At 43.5% G+C, this 24,412-nt stretch overlaps 1 protein-coding gene across 1 annotated transcript in view; it reads right to left on the bottom strand.

The window, feature by feature from the left end:
* LOC134395435 (inter-alpha-trypsin inhibitor heavy chain H3-like) overlaps nucleotides 1-24,412 on the bottom strand; it is a 33,306-nt gene extending 8,894 nt beyond the window's left edge. Inside the window, exons 1-14 of the mRNA XM_063121598.1 lie at nucleotides 24,299-24,412; nucleotides 21,649-21,669; nucleotides 19,417-19,583; nucleotides 18,789-18,893; nucleotides 18,429-18,591; nucleotides 17,094-17,204; nucleotides 13,753-13,878; nucleotides 13,547-13,663; nucleotides 11,083-11,251; nucleotides 8,697-8,822; nucleotides 5,623-5,804; nucleotides 3,006-3,191; nucleotides 2,480-2,619; nucleotides 884-1,038 (exon numbers count right to left, since the gene is read on the bottom strand). Coding sequence (XP_062977668.1) covers nucleotides 884-1,038; nucleotides 2,480-2,619; nucleotides 3,006-3,191; nucleotides 5,623-5,804; nucleotides 8,697-8,822; nucleotides 11,083-11,251; nucleotides 13,547-13,663; nucleotides 13,753-13,878; nucleotides 17,094-17,204; nucleotides 18,429-18,591; nucleotides 18,789-18,893; nucleotides 19,417-19,583; nucleotides 21,649-21,669; nucleotides 24,299-24,391 — 1,861 coding nt within the window. The 5' untranslated portion in view covers nucleotides 24,392-24,412. The remainder of the gene's footprint in view (nucleotides 1-883; nucleotides 1,039-2,479; nucleotides 2,620-3,005; nucleotides 3,192-5,622; nucleotides 5,805-8,696; nucleotides 8,823-11,082; nucleotides 11,252-13,546; nucleotides 13,664-13,752; nucleotides 13,879-17,093; nucleotides 17,205-18,428; nucleotides 18,592-18,788; nucleotides 18,894-19,416; nucleotides 19,584-21,648; nucleotides 21,670-24,298) is intronic.

Below are 24,412 nucleotides of genomic sequence, written 5' to 3'. Positions count from 1 at the left end.
GGAGCCTGCCTGGCCTCCAGAGGCAGAGAATTCCACAGGAGGGGAGCCACCACGCTGAAGGCTCTTCCCCTGGTGGGTTCCAATCGGAGGATGGATCTATGTGGAACCATCAGGAGCAGGCCCTCGGATGACCTCAGTGACCGGGCAGATTGGTAAGGGAGAAGGCGCTCTCTCAGGTATCCTGGTCCCAAGTTATTTAGGGCTTTGTACACAAGTACAAGAATGTATTAAAGGAACTGCAATTAATATATCTTATTGTGACTAAACTATGATAACGTTCTGGTATATATTGTACTGTAAGATGTCTTTTGTTGATGCTGTGGTGGATGATATTGGCTAAAACCTATTTTGGTTGCATAATAAAGACTAGTATTTATTCAAGCTTAGGGATCAAAGAATTATACCAGGGCATCATAGGGCAAAATCAGTGACTTCACTTTCCCCAGAGATGGGACTTAAGACCAGCATCCCACAAAAACCTCTTTAACCGCTTTGGCTCTCACAATATCCAGAGGTGTGCAAATGTCGCGTCTGGCTTGCCAACTTTGGTTGGAGAAAAAATAGATTCTGGAATTTCAGGAGCCTGTTATCTACCAAAGAATCACTATCAATTTGTAATGTGTTCAAAGAGAGCTTGCAGGCTATGCCTTCCTGTATTTTATGTCATTTTGATGGATATGACTGAATATATAATAAACCCATCCATGTGGCAATAAAAGTGATGGGTTCCATTTTGATTGTAGGGGAAAAGGATCACTACGCTGGCTAGCTATTGCCCCTGGACATATAAGAAGACCGCACTGTTGTATTCTTGGAACTTTCCCCATAAAAAGGAAGATACTAAAAGCCAGATTGGTTGATTTCCAGATAAAACTATCTGTACCTTCTACCGGTTTGTCAGCAACTACTTCCTTATCTTCATTGTCTTCTGGCTTTGTGACCACCATGGATGTCAATGGAGTCACAAACTTGTATTTCAGAGACATTTCCAAAGCTTCAGCGGTAAGATTCGTCTTTTCATCCCCCTTTGCTATAGAGCTAAATGTAAGAATATCAGAGAAGCATTAAGGTATTGACTTTTTAAAAAATAGGAATCCTAGTTATTTGGCATTTTGCCCATCTCTGCTTAAGATACGTATTGTAAATTGCTCTTGAAACTATGCTGAAATGACAAAACAAATAGGAAATGAACCCCACCAATGCCTTGACATCAGTTTTGCTGAGATTTGGGGAAGAAGTTGGGACTCTAGTGAAGCTCTTGGCACTTAAGTAAATTCCTGGGTGCGTGTCCCATTATATCCTCAAAGAACATGATCAGGACAATTTGAGCTAGGTCTTCCCAAAGTGTTGTGTCAAAGTTTGGTCTCTATGAACTCTTCAGTGTTGTGCAACTTGATCTAAAGAAAACTAACTTCGGTCCTGAAGATCTAATAAACATTATCGGCAGGTTGCTAACATCCTCTTTCTAGACAAGGTGCTTGAGTAAAATGGTCATCAGTCAAGTCATTCTTGGATGGAACTGATTTTCTAGATCCATTTCAAATGGGCTTTTAGTTTGTACAATCTTGGTCACTCCATTGGATGACCTTTGCCAAGAGAGGGAAGAGGGAAGTGCAACTATCTTGGTTCTCTAGGACCTCTCAGTGGCTTTTGATACCATCAACCATGATATCCTTCTGGAAAAGCTGTCTGAGATGGCTGTTGGAGCAATTCCAGTCCTACTTGGATCGAACGTGGTGCCCTGTTGCAGTTATGCTATGGAATTCCACAAGGCTTTATTTTATCCCCTGTCCCATGGAAGGACAGCACTGGCCTGTGTGATTCATGCATCCCTTGCCATCCCTCCAAATTTGGAGAAAACTCTTGGGGTGAGGAATGGAATCCATAGCAGCTACGGAGTGCCCCAAAAGGTTAAATTCAGCTTGCAAACAAGTTATTTTTGACCATTTTGGCACTATGTAGCTGCTACAGACCCTTTAAAAAAATTGGCAACCATGTGATGGGGAAAAGTGTGGGCCCGTTCCTCTCTCCCCGTTTTGTTTTTTACTTTTACAAGTGCAGGCCGCCCATGGTGACCAATCAGAGGGCGCCATGGGCTCCACTGCCCAAAAAGTCAGGGTAAGTGCCCAACTTTTTTGGAGCGGAGTTTCCAGGGTTTGCCCCCGGATGGCTTCGCAATGGCAGCTGCATCATGTAGATGACATGCTGCTATCACAAAGCCACCCTGGGGCAAACCCTTCATGTAGACATGCCCCTGAAGGGAGGAAATTTTAGCTTTTGCAACCCCAAAGGGTTGCTGGATTGTATGTGTATATGTGTGAGTTTGGGGGATATTTGGGGATTATCAATACCTCTTGTAAGGCACCTAGAGAATGATTCAATTGAAAGGCAGGGTGTAAATCTTCAAAACAGATAAACAAATAACAATTGCACATTATTGGCACAAAGAATTCATCCTCTGAAAAGGTCTTTTCATTACCGTTGGTCCAGAAGTTGCTGAATGGTGAGATAAGCCCAGAGTCTTTCTATATAATCTCCAAATATATAATCTTGTTCTTCAAAAGCTTTAGCTGTTTCCTCAACATCTGCTTGTTCAGAAAAAGTCATATCATCAAGTGCCTGGAAGGAAGAAAATAATTACATTTATAAAAGTGCATTTAATAGTATTTCAGCAATACACAAATTACTTTATAGGACAGGATTGCATATACCTTACTATGGATTCTGTAACTGTGTGCAGTGGATCTCTCCTCATATTTGGGAGAACTACTAGTTCCTTATAAGAACTCCATAGTTTCATAGTTCCTTAATTCAATTTAGCAGTTACAAGCAATCTAAACAGGAGATGCCTGGATTTGTTGGTCTCGGCCACAATCCTTGATAACCTGGAAATGCTTTGCGTAGCTAGGCGAATCCCCTCTCTTGGCTAGGTGAAGCAGGCACTTGGGTGTGGTTGGGTGAGTGGGAAGGGGCTAGTTTTATACTCAGATCGGGCTAATACTTACACCATTAGCTTTCACCTCTGCAGTAATACTATTTATGTCATTGTCTGTAAGTCGTCCAGCTACAACAATTTCAGAGCCTTCATAATAATGTTTAAAATTATTTTGAGTCACGTCAGTGATGGCATTTTCGGAGTATTCTAATTCAACTTCAGTAAGCATGGGATTGGCTACTTCATCATAGAACCCCTAGAAAACAAAATGTTTATTAGAATAACAAACGACAGTAATACTTAAAGGAATTTATCTGTTGAGGTCAATATATTATTCTTTAGGTCTCCTGCTCTGGTATGTATTTCTTTTCTGCTTCAAAATCCAGACATCCCTTTTGCTGGTAAAGGTCCTTCCCTTTACCTGGTAAATGGGTGTCCTCTGGAGACAGAAGCCTCATTAGATTATTTAATTCTAGCATTAGAACAGACTAGAATAGTCATTTCTGTATATCTGCTGGTAACGTATGTATATAGATATAAGAGCCTAGGACGCAAATGGGGGGGGGGCAAACGGAGTTCACCAAGAGACAAGGTAAGGCAGTCACCTCAGGTGACAGATTTTAGGTGGGACAAGGTGAAACACAAAGGTTCTCTTATAACAATGGGAAGCTCTCCTGCAACAGTGTAATGTGTGGGAATTGCATGAAAGCAATGTCACCCATGTCAAAAGATAGGGAGGAGATGCTAGTTGAAGCCCAAACACCAACATGCCTGGGATGGTCCTGGAGTCTCCTACTAATTCCAGTCTTCATTGTTTGAAACACTGTTCTTAGGGCCAAGATGGTCACATGCTTGGTGACTGTGCTATAGCATATCAGTGAACTAAAGACTAGCAAATGCTACAGCATTCCCTCCTGCTACCTTCTTCCATCTCCTCCAGTTGGGGAATGGAGTGGCAGGCAGCCAGTTGCCTGAGATGGGAGGAGGCTGCATCACTTCACATACTAGGTTGTGGGCTGATTCTTTGCCAGCAGCAGCAGGCAATTTATTTATTATTTATTTATTTAATTACATTTATATACTGCCCCACAGCTGAAGCTCTCTGGGTGGTTCACAAAAGCTAAAAACAGTAAACATTAAAAATATACAAAATTTAAAAACCATCAGAGACATAAAAACAACAGTATAAAAACAGCAGCATCCATTTAAAACAACGGTTCTGGGGTCCATTAAAAAACAAACTTAGCGTTCAATGCCTGGGAGAAGAGGAAAGTCTTGACCTGGCGACTGAAAGATAACAGTGTTGGCGCCAGGCAAGCCTCATCGGGGAGATCATTCCACAGTCAGGGGGCCACAAGCCCTCTCCCTTGTTGCCATCCTCCGAGCTTCCCTCGGAGTAGGCACTCGGAGGAGGACCTTAGATGTTGAGCGCAGTGTATGGGTAGGCTCATGTCAGGAGAGGTGTTCCATCAGGTATTGCGGTCCCAAGCCATGTAGGGCTTTATAGGTTAAAACCAGCCCCTTGAATTGGGCTTGGAAATGTATAGGCAGCCAATGCAAGTGGGCCAGAATCGGTGTTATATGCGCAGACCTCCCTGCACCAGCTATCAAACTGGCCGCCGCATTTTGCACAACCCGCAGCTTCCGAACCATCTTCAAAGGCTGCCCCATGTAGAGGGCATTGCAGTAATCTAATTTGGAGGTTACCAGAGTATGGACAACTGAAGCTAGGTTATCCCTGTCCAGATAGGGAAGTAGCTGGGCCACCAACTGGAGTAGGTAGAAAGCACTCCATGCCACCGAGGCCACCTGAGCCTCAAGAGACAGAGATGGTTCTAGGAGAACTCCCAAGCTATGAACCTGCTCCTTCAGGGGGAGTGCAACCCCATCCAGAACCGGTTGAACACCAATGGTGGCAGCAGCAGCAAGGGGGAAGTCAAACAACAGGGATCTGTCCTGGCCCTTGGACAAAGAGGAAGAACTGTCCTAAAAGACATTGATTCCTCCCCACTTTGACTCCAGATACAGCACAAAGGTGTCAGAGCAGAGGGAATCTTATTGGTGGTGCCCTTTTAAGGGGCTGTGCCTCAGTGGCAGAGCACCAGCTTTGCCTGCAGAAGGTCCCAGGATCAACCCCCTGCATCTCCAGGTAGAGATGGAAAAACTTCAGCCTGAAACCCTGAAGCGGCACATGGCACCTTCTTTTCCTAAGCTTCCCTTTGTATCTAACCCTGCCTGGGGATTGAGCCACAATCCACCAAGAAGCAGGACGCACACTGACACCAGATACTGCCTCAGCAGCACAGCCAGAGCAGACGTGCAGCTTGGTTGACCAGGCAATGGAGATGCTTCCTCCTTGGGCAAAGCACCAAGACGTCTTGCAAGGGACAGGCCATGGATGCTGTCAAGCTTATCAGTGATGGCTTGAATGGTGGCTAGGTAGGGCCCAGGGAAGATCAACCCCAGAACTGTCAGGCAGTGCAGTGGAGGAGACAGAGAGCAAAGGTTGTGGGAGGGAGGTGGGGGGGGAGGAGGAGTGTGGTGCTTCAACCCCTTTTCTCTCACATCTAAGGCCCAAGCAAGAGCGATAGCAGTGTGGAGTGGGCGCAGCAGCTTCTCCCTGCCACAGAAATGTTTCATCATAAATATTAGAATGAATATTATCTTTCACATGATTATTATTCTACCTGTAATTGTAGGGCTGCATCAGAGTCTTGATAGATGCGACGAGCTACACCATTGTTCTCTGTTGCCAACCTTTCTAAAAATGCATAGTCAACGTCATAACCAAACCCAAGATTGTATACAGGGTATTTTCCTTGAGTTGCATTTTTAGCATTCTGCTGAATCTCGTAGGGGTTGGATACACCTGTATGGGATCGATCACAAAAAAGAATTAGGTTTAAGGTGGTTTTGAATACAAAAAGGGGGGAACCTACTAAAATGTTTTAAATCAGCAATGATACTTTCAAAATGAATAACACCGTCAATACAGGGAAAATTTAAAAGAGGTTTCCTTTTCCAGATTCCAGCAAAGTAATGAGGCTTTAATTCTCTTACCCCACTGGTAATCCCAACTCAGAACCAGGGGGAGCGTTCTGCACAAAAAAAGCCTCCAAAACAGACCGACATAGTGTCATGTTTCCCAAGACCTCCAGCCTTCTTGGGAGACAATAACGAGGTCTGCTTTATCCAAGCAATTGCTTTATCCAAGCAATTAACATCTCTTCCCATCCGAAGAGAGTCTAATCTCTAGGAACTTTCCTCTAGGCAAAACTATGCAAACTAAGTGAGACAATTGTCCTTTCAAGAAGAATGGAAAGCCCTTTCCCAAAACGCATTAACTTCAGAGAGTCTGGTTGTGATGCAGCTTCTGACAAGATGCCAGCTGGACAGACTTTCTCTCACCTTCCATTAGCTCCGCCCGTTTTAGTCTGTGGCATACTCTAGGATCGGCTAACATTTCTGTGCCCTCCCCCTTGGAAGAATACTGTCTTCCCACTGACTGTGTGTCATTTACCCTTGAGGAGATAAGCAGTGGAGAAGGTTCATTCCCAGCTGGTGAAGAGCCGGTGAGAGCTGCCTCCCCCACTGGTATAATCTGGCATGTTTCTGGCGCCGTCTCCTCTACTTCAGAGTCTGATTCTGATTGATCACCTGAAATAGCTTTCCCCAACCCAAGGGGAGCAGGGCTAGACATGACACATAAAAATTATGGAGAGCATCATTACTAGGGGTGTGCACTCTGCACCGAAAATCCGAGGACCTGATGGACCTCTGACAAACCTCTGGAATTGGGGTGCGGTTAGGAGGCCGTTTTAAAACCGTCGGAACTCCGTTGTGCAATTAGATCGTTCGGAGCCCAAAATGCATCCATACATCCGAACGTTTTTTAGGCAATGTGAGGGCATGTTTCATGTTGATGGACAGTGAACTGAACACATTTCCATATTAGGAAGACACTGAGTGCTGAAGGGGGTAAGTTCTGAGATTGACATCTGTGGCTAATCAATAGCCACTGTCTCCTCCATGTCCACCCCCTCCAATCACACTGCTTAGGGGGAGGGATTACAAATGATATAACCCATTTCCCTCCGCCTCGGAACTCATTTGTTTGCTAGCTTGTGGAGCGAGAAAAAGTCCAAGTTCCACTCCCCATATGCACTATAGTTGTTGGCTGAAAGGAAGGATTTAGAAAAAATGGCTCACATTATGAAAATAATTCCATGTAAATGAGTTGTCCCAGGAAGTGATGATGACTGGCAGGAAGTATAGATCCATACAATCTCACAACCCAATATTAGGATACGGAAAAAAATCTTGTGCCAAAGGCTGATCTGTATACTGTAAGTATGGACACAACTCAGCTGGACATAAAGTCAAGAGAAGAAGGGGCGGCGAGAGAAAAGTTTGATATTGCTAGTACTAGTATATCTCCTATTTTGAAGACAGGACTCAAGTTTATATGCTTTGAAAAATATATATATAAAAAAGGTATTATATTTATGTTTGTTCTTATCTGGCGTCTGATAGGGAGAGAACACCCCCCCATTTTATCCCATTAAAGCAAATGGTAAGGGAACAGATCTCTATTTTTACAAACTGAAGCAGGTCTCTACTTTTATAAACTGAAGATGCACAACTGTGCATCAGCAAAGTAAAGAATAAAAGGTCCTGCGCTGTTGTGTGTGTGTATGTGTGTGGAGGGGGGAGGGGGGAGAGGATATATATATATATATATATATATATATATATATATATATATGTGTGTGTGTGTGTGTGTGTGTGTGTGTGTGTGTGTGTGTGTGTGTGTGTATATGTGTGTGTGTGTGTGTGTGTGTGTGTATATATGTATATATATATATATATATATATATATATATATATATATATATATATTCCTAAAAATCAAGGCATGAACAGATCTGTTTTAAACTTAGCATGGCTAAAGCCCTACATAAGAACTACCAGGGTGCCAAATTTTATCTCTTTATCTTTAAAAATGACAGATGTATGCATTTTTGTTAATTCCCATTGATGATAATAATGTGGTTCTCTGAAAATGGAGTGGTTTTCCGATGAGTAATCTGGCAGTGCGGGGAGACAGAGTCGCCCCAAAAATTGGGGCAGGGAATCCCCTCATTGGAGCTGCACCCCAAATTTCGGGAAGCAGGCCCGCTCTGCACACCCCTAATCCCTACATCTCAGGCCAAAAAAAGGTGCATGGTACTTGGACTACGATGAAATTAACATGTAGACCAGGATTGGGGAACTCCTGCCCCACCAGATGCTATTGGACTCCAAAGTTAGTTGCTACAATCTCAACAGTCATTGAGTGATATGTTTGGGGCCTTATTGAGACATAGTATTAGTCCTCATATAGTCATTGACTATTATTTCTGGAGTTTTTGGCTTATGTGATTTCCTGATAAAAATATGGATATGCAAAAGTCTCCTCCGTACAAGGATGAGGTTGAGTATGAGAGCACAGTTCTAAAATAATTGGCATCCTATCCCTCAAATGTATTATTTGTAGGTTTAGGATGCTAGTCAACTGCATTTGTATACTTCTTATTTTTCCTCTCTGGTGCTAGTTCCAGGGAAGCTACCATCCGGAAGTGCCCAAAAGGGACATAATAGTTTTTTGCATTTAATCAAAATGTAGAAGTATGGAATGGAGAAAGCAAGACATAGATACCTTATTTCCAAATCAGTCATAATACCATATTAAGATCATTTCACCTGTTGTTCAAACACTTACCCACATTGGCCTCACCATCCGTTAACATAATCACTAAAGAGGCACTTCTTCTAGGCACAGAATTTGATTCATGCGCTTTATTCAGCATTTCAATTCCAGTTATTAAACCATCATTAAGGTTTGTTGCTGCAATACGGAAATGGCAATTTAGTTTGTAATACTGAAAGTGAGAGGGGAAAAAACACCTGGTTTGATTGATTTCAGTGGGATTTCAGGTAACAGTGTGTTAGAACAGCGGTGGAAAGAATCTGTATTTATGTAAAGGCCACTTTACACAAGCACAGCAAGGGACAACAGCCCAGCAAACTATTCTCAGGGTGTTCATATTTTTTGTAAATATTACACATTTGCATTTCTGAATATGGTAAAAAAAAAAATCTGGTCTCTTCTTTCAACTTGAACAAGAATACACCAGTATTGATTGAGGGACAAAAAGCAGGCTTTGGTAGGGCAGTATATTCATCATGGTGCCATTGCCACTTCTGCAGCAGAAATAGTATATGGCTCAGTTCGGATGACACGTTAGTCAAAGGTGGACTATTTAATCAACTGTTGCTTAAATAGTCCCCTGCTGACTATTGTGTCGTCTGTTGGGCAAAAACCACACCAGTTGGTCATTTCCAAAAAAATAACCAACAGAGATAACCAACAGTTTGCAGAACTGTTCTTCTGCACAACCATTGCTTATTGTGTCGTGTGGCAGGCTCTGTTGATTATTTCCCCTCTGACAAAGGGGAAACCCCAGCCACTGTAGCCTAGCGGGGCTCCATTGGCAGGAGAAATAATCCCAGGCCAGCAAGCACTTGGAGAGCCCAGATCATGCCATCCCTGGGTTAGGCGGTGCGATCCTTGACATACCACATGCTTCCCGGCACAAGGATATGTTGTCCCTGGGTGGGGTGCTGCTGATCTCAATGCCCCATGTGCTCCCAGGGACATGCAAGATTGTGGGGTGGGGCAGCAAGGATGTTTCCCGCAGCTGGATGTGCACTGATCCACCAATATTGGGAGGGGTGCAAGGATCCAAGCTGCTGCTGTGACAAGCAGGATGGATCCTTCCGCATCCCATTCCCATTCACGAGAACAGAAAGGGAATCCCTTTGCTGAGGAAGGAGGGATGTTTGTGCATCTGATTCCCCTGCATCCCCCATGCCTCAGCAAAGGATTGCCCTTCTGTTCTTGTGAATGGGGACGTGACGCAGAAGAATCCAACCAGCTCGTCACAGCAGCAGCTCGGATCCTTGTGTGCCCCTCCGTCGCCATCATTTCCATAGCAACAGGGCAGAGGGTGGCATTGTTTGTAGCCACCCCCATTCCTGTTGCTATGGAGATGAGAGCGAAGGATGCGTTAGCACCAAGAGAACTTCTCCTCTGACAGGGTATCAGTTATCTCAGCAGTGCTTCTTCTGTCCCCATCTAGTTTTGAGGCAGAGAGAGGGGACCTGTGATTGTCAGCTCTCCCCACTCTCTGCCTCAAAACTAGATGGGGACGGAAGAGGCGCCGCCAAGACAACTGACGCCCTCTCAGCGGAGAAGTTCTCTCCGTGCTGACGCATCTTTCCCCACTGGCACAATGGCAACAGGGAAAGGGGTGGCATTGCTATAACCGCCCACTTCCCTGTTGCCATGGCCCCGACAGGAAAGGACGCATCAGCACCGAGCCATGTGATCCCCTGTGAGGGATGACATGTCCTTTTCCAGAGGCTGGATCGCATGCCCTGACACACGAAGAGACTGTTCCTAAGCCTCTTGCTTCTGCAGCAGAGATGGCACATGTTTCTCCCTGCCTGCCCTCTTTTGTATCTTGTCACTCTAGTATAGCTCCTGCTGTGATGAAGAGGGAATTTCACCAGGTGCTGCATATATACAAATGACCCCTGCTGAAATTCCCCTTTCAATACAAGTTTTAAAGATACAGGAGCCCTGCCCTCCTTTCCATATGGTCACCCTAGGAAACTACCAAACTATTAACAATAGGGAGAAAGGCAAAGGCCACCTGGGAAATCCCTGAAGGGCCAGACTGGGCTTCCAGGTGGGCTGGATTTGGCCTGTGAGCCTGAGATTCAACATCCCTTTATGTAGAACTTCAGCTCAGATAGCCAGGGGGAAGAAGAACCTTAGCTGAGTTCTGAATGCTAAGGGGTCCCAACATTAGTTCTTCCCCACAGCCTGGGTTTATTTGGGAAAGTTCAAGAGGATTGTAATAACTTGATGAATATATCTTCAATGAAGAATATATCTTGGTGGCAGGTGAAACTATAGTCTTGGACTAAATACTTGACTCTGGTGCACTGGACTCTGGGAGATTTAAGAAAGTAAAGAAGTAAACATAAAAATCTATTAGACCCTCAGAAGTAAGTTTTGATGTTTATTGCATAGTACTTACCTCCTCTGTCATTAATTTTCTCAATAAATTCCTTTGCTTCCTTCACATTATCAGGAGTGGCTTTAATTAACGTATCTTTCCATGTAGAAACTGAACTCTCAAACAGTATGATATTAAAGTGATCGTCTTCCCTTAAATCTTCAACTATTTTTGTCAGTGCTTCCTTTGCCTAATATAAAATTAAATATATATATACATATTCAAATTAATAAATTTGGATATATTGAGGGGGAAGGGAATAAAGAATCAGGCCTTTAATATTATTTGTAAACTGTGGCTCTTCCAGATTGGGGGAGGGGACTCAGCAAGGTGGTCCCAGGGGCCACCCTGCCTTCACACATGCACCACCTTTTTAACATTTTGGCAGGTGGCTGTGTTGCCCAGTGAAGTGACTGCTGCTGATGCTCCAGCCACATTATAGAATCATAGAATAGCAGAGCTGGAAGGGGCCTACAAGGCCATCGAGTCCAACCCCCTGCTCAATGCAGGAATCCACCCTAAAGCATCCCTGACAGATGGTTGTCCAGCTGCCTCTTGAAGGCCTCTAGTGTGGGAGAGCCCACAACCTCCCTAGGTAACTGATTCCATTGTCGTACTGCTCTAACACTCAGGAAGTTTTTTCTGATGTCCAGCTGGAATCTGGCTTCCTTTAACTTGAGCCCATTATTCCGTGTCCTGCACTCTGGGAGGATCGAGAAGAGATCCTGGCCCTCCTCTGTGTGACAACCTTTTAAGTATTTGAAGAGTGCTATCATGTCTCCCCTCAATCTTCTCTTCTCCAGGCTAAACATGCCCAGTTCTTTCAGTCTCTCTTCATAGGGCTTTGCTTCCAGACCCCTGATCATCCTGGTTGCCCTCCTCTGAACACGCTCCAGCTTGTCTGCGTCCTTCTTGAATTGTGGAGCCCAGAACTGGACGCAATACTCTAGATGAGGCCTAACCAGGGCCGAATAGAGAGGAACCAGCACCTCCTGTGATTTAGTAGCTATACTTCTATTAATGGAGCCCAAAATAGCATTGGCCTTTCTTGCAGCCATATCGCACTGTTGGCTCATATTCAGCTTGCGATCTAAAACAATTCCAAGATCCTTCTCATTTGTAGTATTGCTGAGCCAAGTATCCCCCATCTTGTAACTGTGCCTTTGGTTTCTATTTCCTAAATGTAGAACTTGGCATTTATCCCTATTAAATTTTATCCTGTTGCTTTCAGCCTAGCACTCCAGCCTATCAAGATCACTTTGAAGTTTGTTTCTGTCTTCCAGGGTATTAGCTATCCCACCCAATTTGGTGTCATCTGCACAAAAGGAGATCAGTACCAACCTGCAGATCACATACTCGTTTCTTCCCTCCCTTCCTCACTTATGTATAAGTCCACCACTCTCTTTATGTTTTGGAGCTAACCCTCATCAGCGCTACATCTGCACTAATCAAGGTTGATTCCAGGCACAACCTACAAACTACATGGATGGGAAGGGCTGAAGCCTGCTGCTTTACAAAGCTGGCTGTATGGAAATGGAAGACTGGAGCTAGAACCTTCTCCCATCTTCTTGCTTAAAAGGAGCTGCATCCAGTTAGAATGCAACATTCAGTTAAGAGTGAAAGGCACATGGCTTCAGACACGTCCCACCATCAAACATGTGTAGAGTGTGCAGTGGGGATGACTTCAAATGGAGGGCTCCCTTTGTCCACCACTTCTTCCCCACCCACACCCATTGATGTTTAGCTAGAGTGACCAGATACAAAAGAAGGCAGGGCTCCTGCAGTTTTAAGTGGTGTGATGAAGAGGGAATTTCAGCAGGCACTGCATACATACAAATGACACCTGCAGAAATTCCCTTTTCTATGCAACTGTTAAAGATACAGGAGTCCTGCCCTCCTTTCCATAAGGTCACCCTAGTTTAGCTGTGGAAGGCTCTGGGAGCAGAAATGACTTTGGCTGGATAAACTAAACTGGGGGAAGGGTTGGGGAGGAAATGCCAGGAAAAAATAAGCACTCCTTCCACCCGCTGCTTTTCAACTTGAAAATCCCCCACCCCAATTTGAGACTCAACTTGCCAAGTTAGCAGGCATGCTAAAACCCAGATGTACTCATGCGTACACTCCTTAATAGCTATATGAAAGGCAGGCTAGGATACTTATTCACAAGCCATTCCTGTACCTCCTTCTGGGACTGCAGTATTTTAGAATTGGGTGAATCCATAAAGAAAACCAGTACATCGGAAGAACGGCAGGCTGGAACTCTTTGTATGGACACAGCAGCTTTCTGCAGTCAAGGAGTTTTAATCTGGAGGTTAAATCACATATGCAAACCCCACCTACATTAGGAAGTGTAATCAAGAGCACTATACATGACGCTATTGTTTTTTCTGAATGTGTAGAGCAGGCCTTTTCTGAGTAGAAAATTAAAAGGATGTGGTTTTCTCTGCCATACTTATTGAGAATTGTTTTTATAGTGTTCAATTACCTGCTGAATTTTCTGTCCATACATGGAGCCACTGACATCTATTACAAAGGCAACATTCTTTGGCAAATGGGCAAGATCTTTTGGTGCAAAGAAGTGTACAAAGTACCCATTGACAATCTGAAAAACAAACATAAGATATGGAAATACCATTATTACAAGTTTTATGTACTGGTATATCAACTCAGATGACAAATAACTGGATTTACCTGTAAGTTACTAGGAGAATCTCTGTTCACGTCATACTTTATGAGAAAATCTCCTTGCAATAGAGAAGTTGTACAATTCTCACAGGTTCGTTGTTGATCAATAGTGGGACTGAATGACACATGGCCCTTAGGAAAGAAGAATTCTTCAGTTTAGATTTTAGCAAATGCATGAAGAATGTAGTCCACATAGAGATTTTGCATTCATTCAGAGATCCAGGAGAAATGATTTCCCCCATTGGTTGTTACTCTTTTGTGCAATTTGCATTCAAATATGTCATTTCTGGAAAACACCTCAAGGAGCATTAAGGATAAATGTTTGGGAACTGCTTGACTGTTACAGGTATCCTATCAGAAGTCTGTGAATAGGGTAATGTCAGTTGTCCACTGGCAACGACTAGTCAGAGCCTCGAACTTGTCAAATGACTGTTGATAATTTGGCAATGTGTTGAGACCATTTTTCTTAAATCTTTTAAATGGCTGGGAAATACGTAAGGGGGCATGCCTTTCTCTCCCCACCCACCTCCCCCACCTCAGGGTGTTTTAATCTATGTGTCTATGAAAAGAACAGTACAGGCTGCAGTATGAGTAACACAGGCTTTAAAAGGCACCAAGACTATGATCTCTTTCGCAACCCAGGAAGAAAACCCATGGTTTGTTGTTGGGTTGTGAACTCAGGCTTGTTTACAGTTAACAACCCATAGTTAAACCACAGCACAGGGTTTACATATAACAACAATCCACACTTCAGCAACCACCACGTTTCAATGACAACTCATACTCTGGGTTGTTGTTCTGTGCGAAACAGGCCATAGAGAGCTGAGTTTAGGCTCTGTAAGCTAAGAGCACTTGGGGACGCTGTATCTCTCTAGAGATCTAATCTGGGAGCAGTGAACTTTTGTTGTCTGTCGGAATGTTTAAACTGTGTCTCCACCTACGCTCAGTCTGTATGTTTGCAAATAAAGACAAATATTACAAAATACCACTGTGACCTCCTTCCAAAGGAAACTGAACCTGGGGGGGATTCCACACGTCGTACTGAGGCCGCTTCCATGGGACCCCAAAGCGATCGTGTAACTTGCCTGGCGAAGAGATGAGGAAGAGGCGTCCTTGCCGGCGCCGCCGGCGCCACTGCCACCCACCTCCCTCCTCGCCGGCCGGGACGGAGAGCTCGGCGGAAGAAGGCGGGGTCTCCACCCCGCCTTCTTCCACCGAGCTCTCCGTCCCGGCCGGCGAGGAGGGAAGTGGGCGCCGGCGCCGGCAAGGACGCCTCTTCCTCGTCTCTTTTACAGGCAAGCTACATGATTGTTTTTGGGGTGCACTGGGGGTGGATGGAAGCGCCCTGAGTACGACGTGTGGAATCCCCCTGGGTCAGTGCTGGGGTCCAGGGACTTCACAGCACTCTGAGAAACTGGATGAGCACAACATTACCCAAATTTGGGTGTATTACCAGGCTGAATGTTAGGTTTTTTAATCTACTAAATTTTTAAAAAGGGACAATTTGTTAGCTTTTCTTTAACTGGTAAGACAATATGGGACTTCAAACCTAGATAACTATGAGCTCCATCACACCTAAACATTTGCCCTGGTTTTATGCCCCTTCATTTCCGTAGCATTTTAAAGCCTTACATTTCATTCACCTTTACACCCCTCCTCTCCTGTAGCTGGCGAATCTGTTTTCCTATTGCATGCCCCTACCCCACCCCAACCTGCAGATCTGCTTTGTACCTCCCCTTGCAGTCTATTGGTTGGTAGCAGTGGATTTTGCCCATATTTGGAAAGAATACGCTTATTGTTCGGGGTGGGGTGGGGTGGGGGATTCATCTAGTGGAAGTAAATCCCATTGATTTCATTTGGCTTTAAAGAATAAATAATCATAAAACAAAAGGGGCCAACCAAGGGCAAGATGGATGGATGATATTCTAGAGGTGACAGACTTGACCTTGGGGGAGCTAGGGGTGGCAACGGCCGACAGAAAGCTCTGGCGTGGGCTGGTCCATGAAGTCACGAAGAGTCGGAAGCGACTGAACGAATAAACAACAAAGTAGTGTGTATAGGAGTGGAAATAACTCTTGGTTCAGGCAGCCCTGAGGAGCACTCCTTTGCATGTTTACTCTGAAGTAAGACCCACTATATCCAACGGGGCTTCCAAGGTTGCACTCCTAAACAGCCAAAAACCGTATGCAAAGCAACTATTCTCCGTTCCGGACTCCAAATCTGTCCCCTTTTCAGTTTCTGAAGGAAAGGGTGGTGGTGGTGGTGAAAGGAGAGAGACTGACTCTTGTGTATGTGTGTGTGCTTAACTTTTCGCTCTTCCTTTTTTGGGGGGAGGGGGTGGAGGATTCCTGCTTCCAGCCACAACCACCCTCGTCCTTGCTTCTCTGTTACCCGACCTCCTCTTGCTCCTCAACACACAGTAGGTGCTGACGGGGGGGGGGGTTAGAGACAGAACCTCAGAGGGAGCAGAGACACCTCGAGGCCACTGGCTTAGGAGGAGGCGGGCGAGCCTGGGGCCATGGCGTGCTGGAGAAAAGGCACGTCCCCTCTCTTTCGTCAGCAATACTGCCCCTTTAACACATGCCCTCAGAACATAGGATTGAGTATGATGGGAAATATAGGTGAGGGTCGGCCGCATTGCCGGAAAAAACATACTTTCCGTACATTAAAAAACAGCTCACAGAGACACGGGGATAGAGACGAGACAGGGACAATATCATGTGAGCCCTGTGCAAACAACCTACAGTAACAGTGGGGTATAAAGCTGGTGTGATGGAGCCCTATATGTTCTGATATGCCAGAACTTTGTGACCTCTAGCTAGTTTTTTCTTATTTCTCCCTCTTTATATCACTTGGGCAGCACCTTAACAATCCCCCCACCCCCAAATTCAAGAGGATAGTAGAAATATTGAACCACAACTGCTAGCATCCTTTTGAGAAAGGCAGGAATGCTATTTTCTTCCCCAGAGGCAGGAATATATTATTATTATTATTATTATTATTATTATTATTATTATTATTATTATTATTATTTTATATAGCACCATCAATGTACATGGTGCTGTACAGAGTAAAACAGTAAATAGCAAGGCCCTGCCGCATAGGCTTACAATCTAATGTGCATGGCCTTGGTAAAAGTTTTTTTCTCCAAATGTTTTTGTCTTCCATTTGGAGCCCTTGTGCTTTTCCATCTTTTTTCTTATACAGAAAATCCATTAAGGAGGGAAAGACAGAATAGCTGTACAATGTCTTCAGACTGGAAGCACCATAAGTTTCAGTAAACTCCAATTGGTTTGAACTATACTTACCTCAAAGTAGGTGTGCTATATGGGTTTCACTTGACATACCTTTTTCCCTGAGAAAGACTTTTCTACAACTGGTAACAAGTCATTGTTGATGAATGTTCCTTCTACATCAAGTTCGCTGATACCTTGGGGTTCAAAGATGTTTGCTTCAATCTGTAATGTTAATTGAAATTATGCTGGCATTGATGAGGCATATATATATATATATATATATATATATATATATATATAAGACAAGCCAACAGAATAAAAACAAATGCATATTTTTTTAAAAGAATATCTTCCACAGTTGTTTTATAAATTAATCTCTGAGTTAATTGCCGCAAGCAACTCTATGTGGCACTAAACAGTCCCCAAAGCACACAGGAAGTTCCAAAGTGCAGCTTAAGTTTCGGTGCCACTGCTTTGGGGCAGATGTCTAGGGCTTAACACAGCAGAATGTACAGGAGATACCTCAAATGCAGCAGGGCAGAATCCTATGTCTGTTTAGCTGGGAGCTGTAGGAATTTTGTCTGTCTAAACAGGCATGGGATTGTGCCTTAAATTAAGGGCTTCTCTAAACAAGCTATTTATAGCATGCTCATGACTGGACACTCATGGAAGTTTCTAGGTGGATTACATTGCACTGTAAACATCCAGTGCCTCTCTCATTCTTTAAAAGGATTTCCTCGCCTTAATTTGAAATGGAAAAAAAAAACTAGTAACGAAAAGATCCCCTTTCCATTTCATCACATAAAGAGGAAATTGTGCTATAAGAATAGGCAGACCAGTGCAATCTTGTGGCGGTATAAATGAAACATAGAATTCCTAGTTAAAGGGGGAAAGGGGGAGGGGGAAGGGAAGAGTGTGTCAAGAGAGCACGTGGTGATCGTGGTATGAAAATGGAAGCAGAAAGCTGCAGTAAGTTGCAGGGTTTTCCCTGGTGTAGAAATGACCTAATACACATTGCAATTTCTAAAGGAGGAGGCCCCTGTAAGATCATTAAATCCACGGGCTAAAATTACCTAATTGCATCATTGAGCTAGAGAATCTGTTTCTGGGGAAAATAGGAAGAAACACATTGCAAGTACCAACAAGTACTTGAACAAATGTTTGAATCAAGGCCAAATACTTGAAATGATAATAGACAAAACACTGTTTTTAAGGAATGGCATTAAACATAAAATAAATTTAAAAACACACATGTGTAAACTTCATATTAAATACAGTTGTAATTCCCGCAGATATTCCCTTCCTTTCTTTGCCAGTGAGAGTCAAGACACTTGCCTTTCCATCTCATGAAAATACGTCCAACACAACACTGAATCTGCTGCTCAGCGAAAATAGTTTACTACTATGACGCAACACTACCACTGGGCACAACTGAATGGGCCTTACCTCAAACTTGTTGACAAGCTGCTTCGGGTTTACTTTTATGAACATTTCATATTTTCCAAACCTTCGCTTCAACAGTTCTTCATAGGTCAACTCAAAAGTAATTTTGCTGGCCGCTGCAACGTTGACTGAAACACTGAATTTTTCCGTTTTCCTTCCGGCAGCCCTTCACATGTTATAAGATACAAATAAAGCCATGAGTGCATTGCTTTAAGAGGATATGCACCAGACAGCTATTCATGGAAGACAATCCCATAAGACAAGAGCAATATAAGGAACAACAGTGGACAAGAAATGAAATAACAAAAAATATTTGAGACTAGAAATTAAATAATAAAGTTAACTGTAAGGTTTCACACTTACTTTACAAGACCTGCAGTCCGTCCACTTGAAACTGCCTGCTGATACTGCTTTTGGGCAACTTCTTTTTCCTTTATGGTGCCCGGATAGGTGACACCATCAATAGTCCTATTGAAGAATAGATAGGTAAATACCTGCTTATGCGGATCTAAGAGTAATTTTAATGATTGTTTTCTCTAGTTCATCAGATTACTATCCATATGTAAGATACTATCTGCATTTAGGATGCTTAGGGAAAAGTTTAGAAGGGACTGTGCCTTCACATTACTGAGACAGAATCTGGATGTAGGAGAGATACCTCAACTGAGCTTCTGGCAGAGTTTAAATTTAGGCAAAACATTTGAATAATAATCAAATACCCAGGTTATATGATAGGTGATACCTGGCTTGTTAGTAATTCAGTAGAATTACCTAGAGGGATGGTGGTCTCTTCCTCCAGCATTGCTGCAGAAAGATACTGTTGAGGATGCTCCAGTTCTAGATTTCCAGGACTGAGCAGGGAGATGGACTACATGGCCTACAAGGCCCCATCCAACACTTTGATTCTCTGACATCAACTCTGTTGCTGTTGGCTTATATATTTCTATTCTGACCTCCAAAGTTTAGTGAGATAATGATATGTTTTACATACATGGTAAAGTTGGTAATGAAGCCCGTTTTAGGAAGCTCCACATCAAAGAAAGCTTCCTTGGACACATTGGCACGATTGACAGCTCGACTGGTGATGACATTACGAGAAAACCGGGAAGTAACGCTGCAATCAATTTTCACCCAGTAGATTTCTATGCCTTTGGGATGCTGGAGAATGAAAGTGACACATGATATAAAGGAGGTTTATGGGATAACATTTTATTCCCTCGGTAATATTTTGAGGATGTGCTCGTGCAATGTTCCATTCGTACAGAGGCTTCTACACATTCAAAATTGAGGCCTGGGCAGCTGGGGATGTTGAGTGTGCATCCATTTCCTCTCCTACTTTTAGCCCTCACATGAGCAGGCTGAATACCTGCATAGCTGGTTAGAATATTTAATATCCCTTCAAGAGCTTTCCAGTTTCACTGTTAGTTGAAACAAGGAATTGGGATCCTTAAAATATTTGGAGTCGTGATGTACTGGAACCTGCATTGTAATGTTCTGAGGGAGATGGAGGTGGCGGCGAAGCCTCTTGTGCCCAAGAGCTTTACCACACCAGCGTTATACTGTGCAATCACTGTGAATTGCATGCAAAGGACTCAGAAGTTTTCCACCTTATAATCTGCTTTGATTGTGAAGTACTCCCAAAGCCAAGACGCTGGGGTTTGGAGGCGGAGGCTTCAGAACGGCGCGCAAGGAAGCCACTTCCAGGCGCGCCGCTTTGAAGCCTCCGCCCCGCCCCCCAACCCCAGCATCCTGGCTTCAAAGCCGGGAGCAGGCAGGAGCGTGCGCGCACACGGGAGGGCGGGGTGGAGCCTTCAGAACGCACCTGCCTAGGGCGCAATATAGTCTGGCGCCAGCCCTGCATGCAATGCAGAGATAAGGAAGGCTAAAGTTCACATAACAATTTCAATAATAAACCAATATTTTGGATATAGATCTCCAGGTTCAGGCGTCAGGAACCTCAGGCCTGGCAGCCAAATCTGGCCCTCCAGGGTTCCCTGGATGACTACAGCCCCTTTCCCCAAACTCATTTTGTGGTTTCCCGGATTTTGTCCAGATTTCCACCCCCCACCCCCCATTCTAAAAGGTTGAAAATGCCTCTCTGAATGATTAGTTAAGAGAAGTTAGAGCTTTAAGTTAAAACATGCTGGTATTTCTGGCCTCACCCTTTTTTGCCTTCACCCCTGCCCACCACAGGAATGCGGACCCCGAGAGCTTCTCCAAAACTGAATTCCAACCTCAGGTTGAAAGAGGTTCCCCACCCTAGCTGAAATCCTGCTGGAGCAGAGCAACCTTATTGCATCTTTTTTCCTTCTTCACTTAGGATAATACCCTGTAGAAGCCACCTCTTCTCCCAGGACCAGCCCAGTCTGTGGTCCCAAACCTCTCTTTCTCTGAACACGGTTCTTGTGGTTCGCAGGGCTTGAAGGCCATCTGCTCCCTCAACCCCCAGTCACAGCCTGGTATAAATAGAAGCTGGTGAAGAGGGCTAAACCAATGTGAAGTTTTTTTCTTTGCTTTTATGGAGCTCTCTGCACATACGGGCTACTTCTGAGCCACTACAACACAAATTTCAGCCAGCTCTAACCTCCTTCATAATAATCTATGATTGCCGGCTGTGTATGCTTGCAGGGGCGAGGGACTCTCTGCATGGGAAAATGGCATCAAGATTGGAATCCTATTCATCTTTACTTGTACTAAAAGTACCATTGAACTTAGTAGGACTTATTTCTGAAGAAACATGCATAGGATCTCTCTTCAAGAATCTATACCCACCCTACCAATGCACAAAAGTGCTCTATTGTAGAGGTATGTGGATTTTCACAACTAAAGGTGCTTCCAGATGAGTCTTTTATGCCCCCATCACCCTGCATCAGTCAAGGAATTTTATGGGGGGGCGGGGGCAGATGTCGTCTTCCACTTGTAACTCTCCCGTGTTTCCGCATTGCCTCTTCTGTCTTTTCTCTTACTGCAGAAAATCCATTAAATAGGGAAAAAATACAGCATAGCTGTTCAATGCCTTCTGTCTGGAAGAACCCTAAGAAATGTTTTCCCCCAAGATCTCACATGCCATCTTTCTACCATGTAATTAAATTCTGTCATAATTTTGGAGTTAAAATCATCATCATCATCTTATAGCTAAAATAACAGTGTTTCAGTGAAAGCAAGGCAAACATAAATGGTCAAGAAATTCAGCATTCCAAATAAAATGTGAAGACTTACATACCCCATCAGTGGCACTTCTCTTCTGCAAAAGAAAAAAGAAGAGAGGCAAAGAAAGAGCACATTTAGCATCAAAATATAGGGTTGTTGTATCTCATACAACATGCTACATAGCAGCTGTATATCGCTTTACATCTCTATTCCTTTACAGGAACTAATAGTTGCCATCAGATAAGCACTCAGAATAACAGGGCTGAAAATCATCCAGTTCTCCCCATCCCTGAGGTAGAACCCTTCATGCCAGCAAACAATAAATTAAATCATACATAATTATGGGCCAAAATTACACTGAAGAAGCAGGAAATGATCATTCCTCAGGTATCTGTAGGGCATGAAAGTAATTTAAATAACATTCCTATAAAGCCTGACACAGCTTGGGATGACAATGCCTGAGGGAGTGCCTCTTCCATCATGAACCGACCCATACAGTACATTCAGTCCTCCTTTAGGTGCCTCCTCTAAGAGGGGGTCAGAGGGAGGCAACAAGAGAAAGGGCCTTTTGGGTCATGTCCCCCCAATTTTGGAATGATATCCCTGACGAGACCTTACCAGGACCAACATCTTTTTGTTGCCACATAAAAACTTCCCTCTTCTTCCAGGCATTTGGCAGCATGTAATGAGTTTTAATTACGTCTTGGACTGTCTTTGGCTGATTGTTTTAAAAAACATTTTAGATATATGTTGTCCATGTGTGTTTTATCTGTTTATCTGTTTTTATGTTAACACTTTTTGTACTTTATGTAATGTATGTGTTTTTTTCATTTTGGTGAACCACCCAGAGAGCTTTGGCTACTGGAACATTATAGAAATATAATAAATGAATGAAATGTATATCCAAAAGGCCAAAACAAGAGGTTGCATCCAATGGTGTCTGCCCACCAGCAGAAAAGACATCTCCTTTGGAAGAGATTCCACCACAATCCCTCTGCAGGTCCACAAAAATCTGCTCCAGAAAGTTTGGGGGTCTACCAGAACAGATTTAGGGGGTATGGGTGCAGGGTGAAGGAGAAGAAGGGGAAGTCCAGTTGTGCAATAAGATTCCACTTGTACAAAGTTGAATGTAGCCCAAGGTGAGCTATTATGTGACAGTTAAACAGGAAAGTGAAAATACCCAGGTTCACCAGCTGATAAGATAGAGAGGAATTAATTCCTTGTGCCAACCTGGAAGGCAATGCAAAACTCATCTCTGAGATAAGCCAAGAAAATATTTTTCATACCATCTAATACAAATTCCCTTCTATGGAACTTATATTACTCAGGGCTGGCTCAAGACATTTTGCTGCTTGAGGTAGAGCATTCCCCAATCAGGTTCTGAAGTACACTAGACCAGCTAAGTTATTTGGCACCTGAGGAAACCCTCCACTCACCCATCCCCAGAAAACAACACAAGCACCCTTTTTGCTCCCTGACAGGAAAAAATACAATAGTAATAAATTAAATAACTAACATTTTCCTTCCCTTTCACGAATGATACCCAAAATCAGCTGCCTGGGGCAGCTGTCGCATTCTGCCTAATGGTATGACTGCCTAATCGTATATATTACCTCATGAGAACATATGTTCTAGTTCAGCACTCAATTCACATAGTGGCCAACTAGCTGTTTATCAGGAAGCCACAAGCAAGACATGAGTGCAACAGCACCCTCCTGCCGTTGTTCCCCAGTAACTAGTGTACATAGGCTTCTTGCCTTTGATACTGGAGGTAGCCATAGCCATTGATGGCCTTCTCCTCCAGGAATTTATCTGATGCCCTTTTAAAGCCATCCAAACTGGTGGCCATCACCACATTTTGTGGCAGTGAATTCCATATTTAATTATGTGCTGTGTGAAGAAGCATTTCCTTTCATCTGTCCTGAATCTCCCACCAATCCTGCGATAACCCTGGATTCTAGTATTAATGAGGGGGGGGGGGGGAATGTCTCCCCATCCACATTCTCCACACCATGCATAATTTTACGTACCTTTATCATATCTCCCTTTACCCTCCCTTTTTTCCAAGCTAAACAATCCCAGCTGTTGTAACCTTCCTTCATAGCGGAGATGCTCTAGCCCCTTCATTATTTTAGTTGCCCTTTTCTGCACCTCTCTAGAGTTCACATTCTCCAGAAGAAAAGTTATAGGTTGACTTCATATTCAGCCTTTATATACCCTAACATTAAATAAGACAGAATGCATTCCTGTGTGCAGGATCATTCACAAAGGAACAAATACTTTGCAAATACTTTGAGAATCAACTTAAATCTTCATAGGTCTTTTACTTAGAAAAGCATGACTGCTAGTAAATATTCCTTATTATAAATACTTTTCCATAAGTCCATTTCTAAAGTGCTTCTTGTTTTCAAAACTTCTTTGGACTAGATCCAAAGCCCTTTCGCTAAATAAACTATTGTTAAGCTGAATCCTATGCAAGTTTACATGGAAATAAATCCCACTAATTTCAATGAAGTTTACTCCTTTCTAAGTATGCTTACAATCACAACTTGGTTTAATTGGTGGGATTTACTTCTAGGTAAACCTATATAGGGTCAGGCGCACACAGTGCTTAACTAGTCTCTGAACAATCATGCCACTATGCACCTGGGGTTGCTGTGAATGTCAGAAAGAACAATTGATCCAAAAAATAGAAGTCTACTTTATGAACTTCAGCTACATACCTTAATGTTCCTGAATTGTTCTATTAAAAAATCTGAAGTTACAAGAGCAGGAATCAATGCTAACAAAATATAAAATGGCACATATTTCCCCATGTTGAAAAAGTGACCAAGACA

This window comes from Elgaria multicarinata, chromosome 3 (assembly GCF_023053635.1).
Source record: "Elgaria multicarinata webbii isolate HBS135686 ecotype San Diego chromosome 3, rElgMul1.1.pri, whole genome shotgun sequence".
Classification (NCBI taxonomy): domain Eukaryota; kingdom Metazoa; phylum Chordata; class Lepidosauria; order Squamata; family Anguidae; genus Elgaria; species Elgaria multicarinata.
The sequence above is the reverse complement of the archived record's forward strand: the minus strand, read 5'-3'. Positions and strand labels throughout refer to the sequence as shown.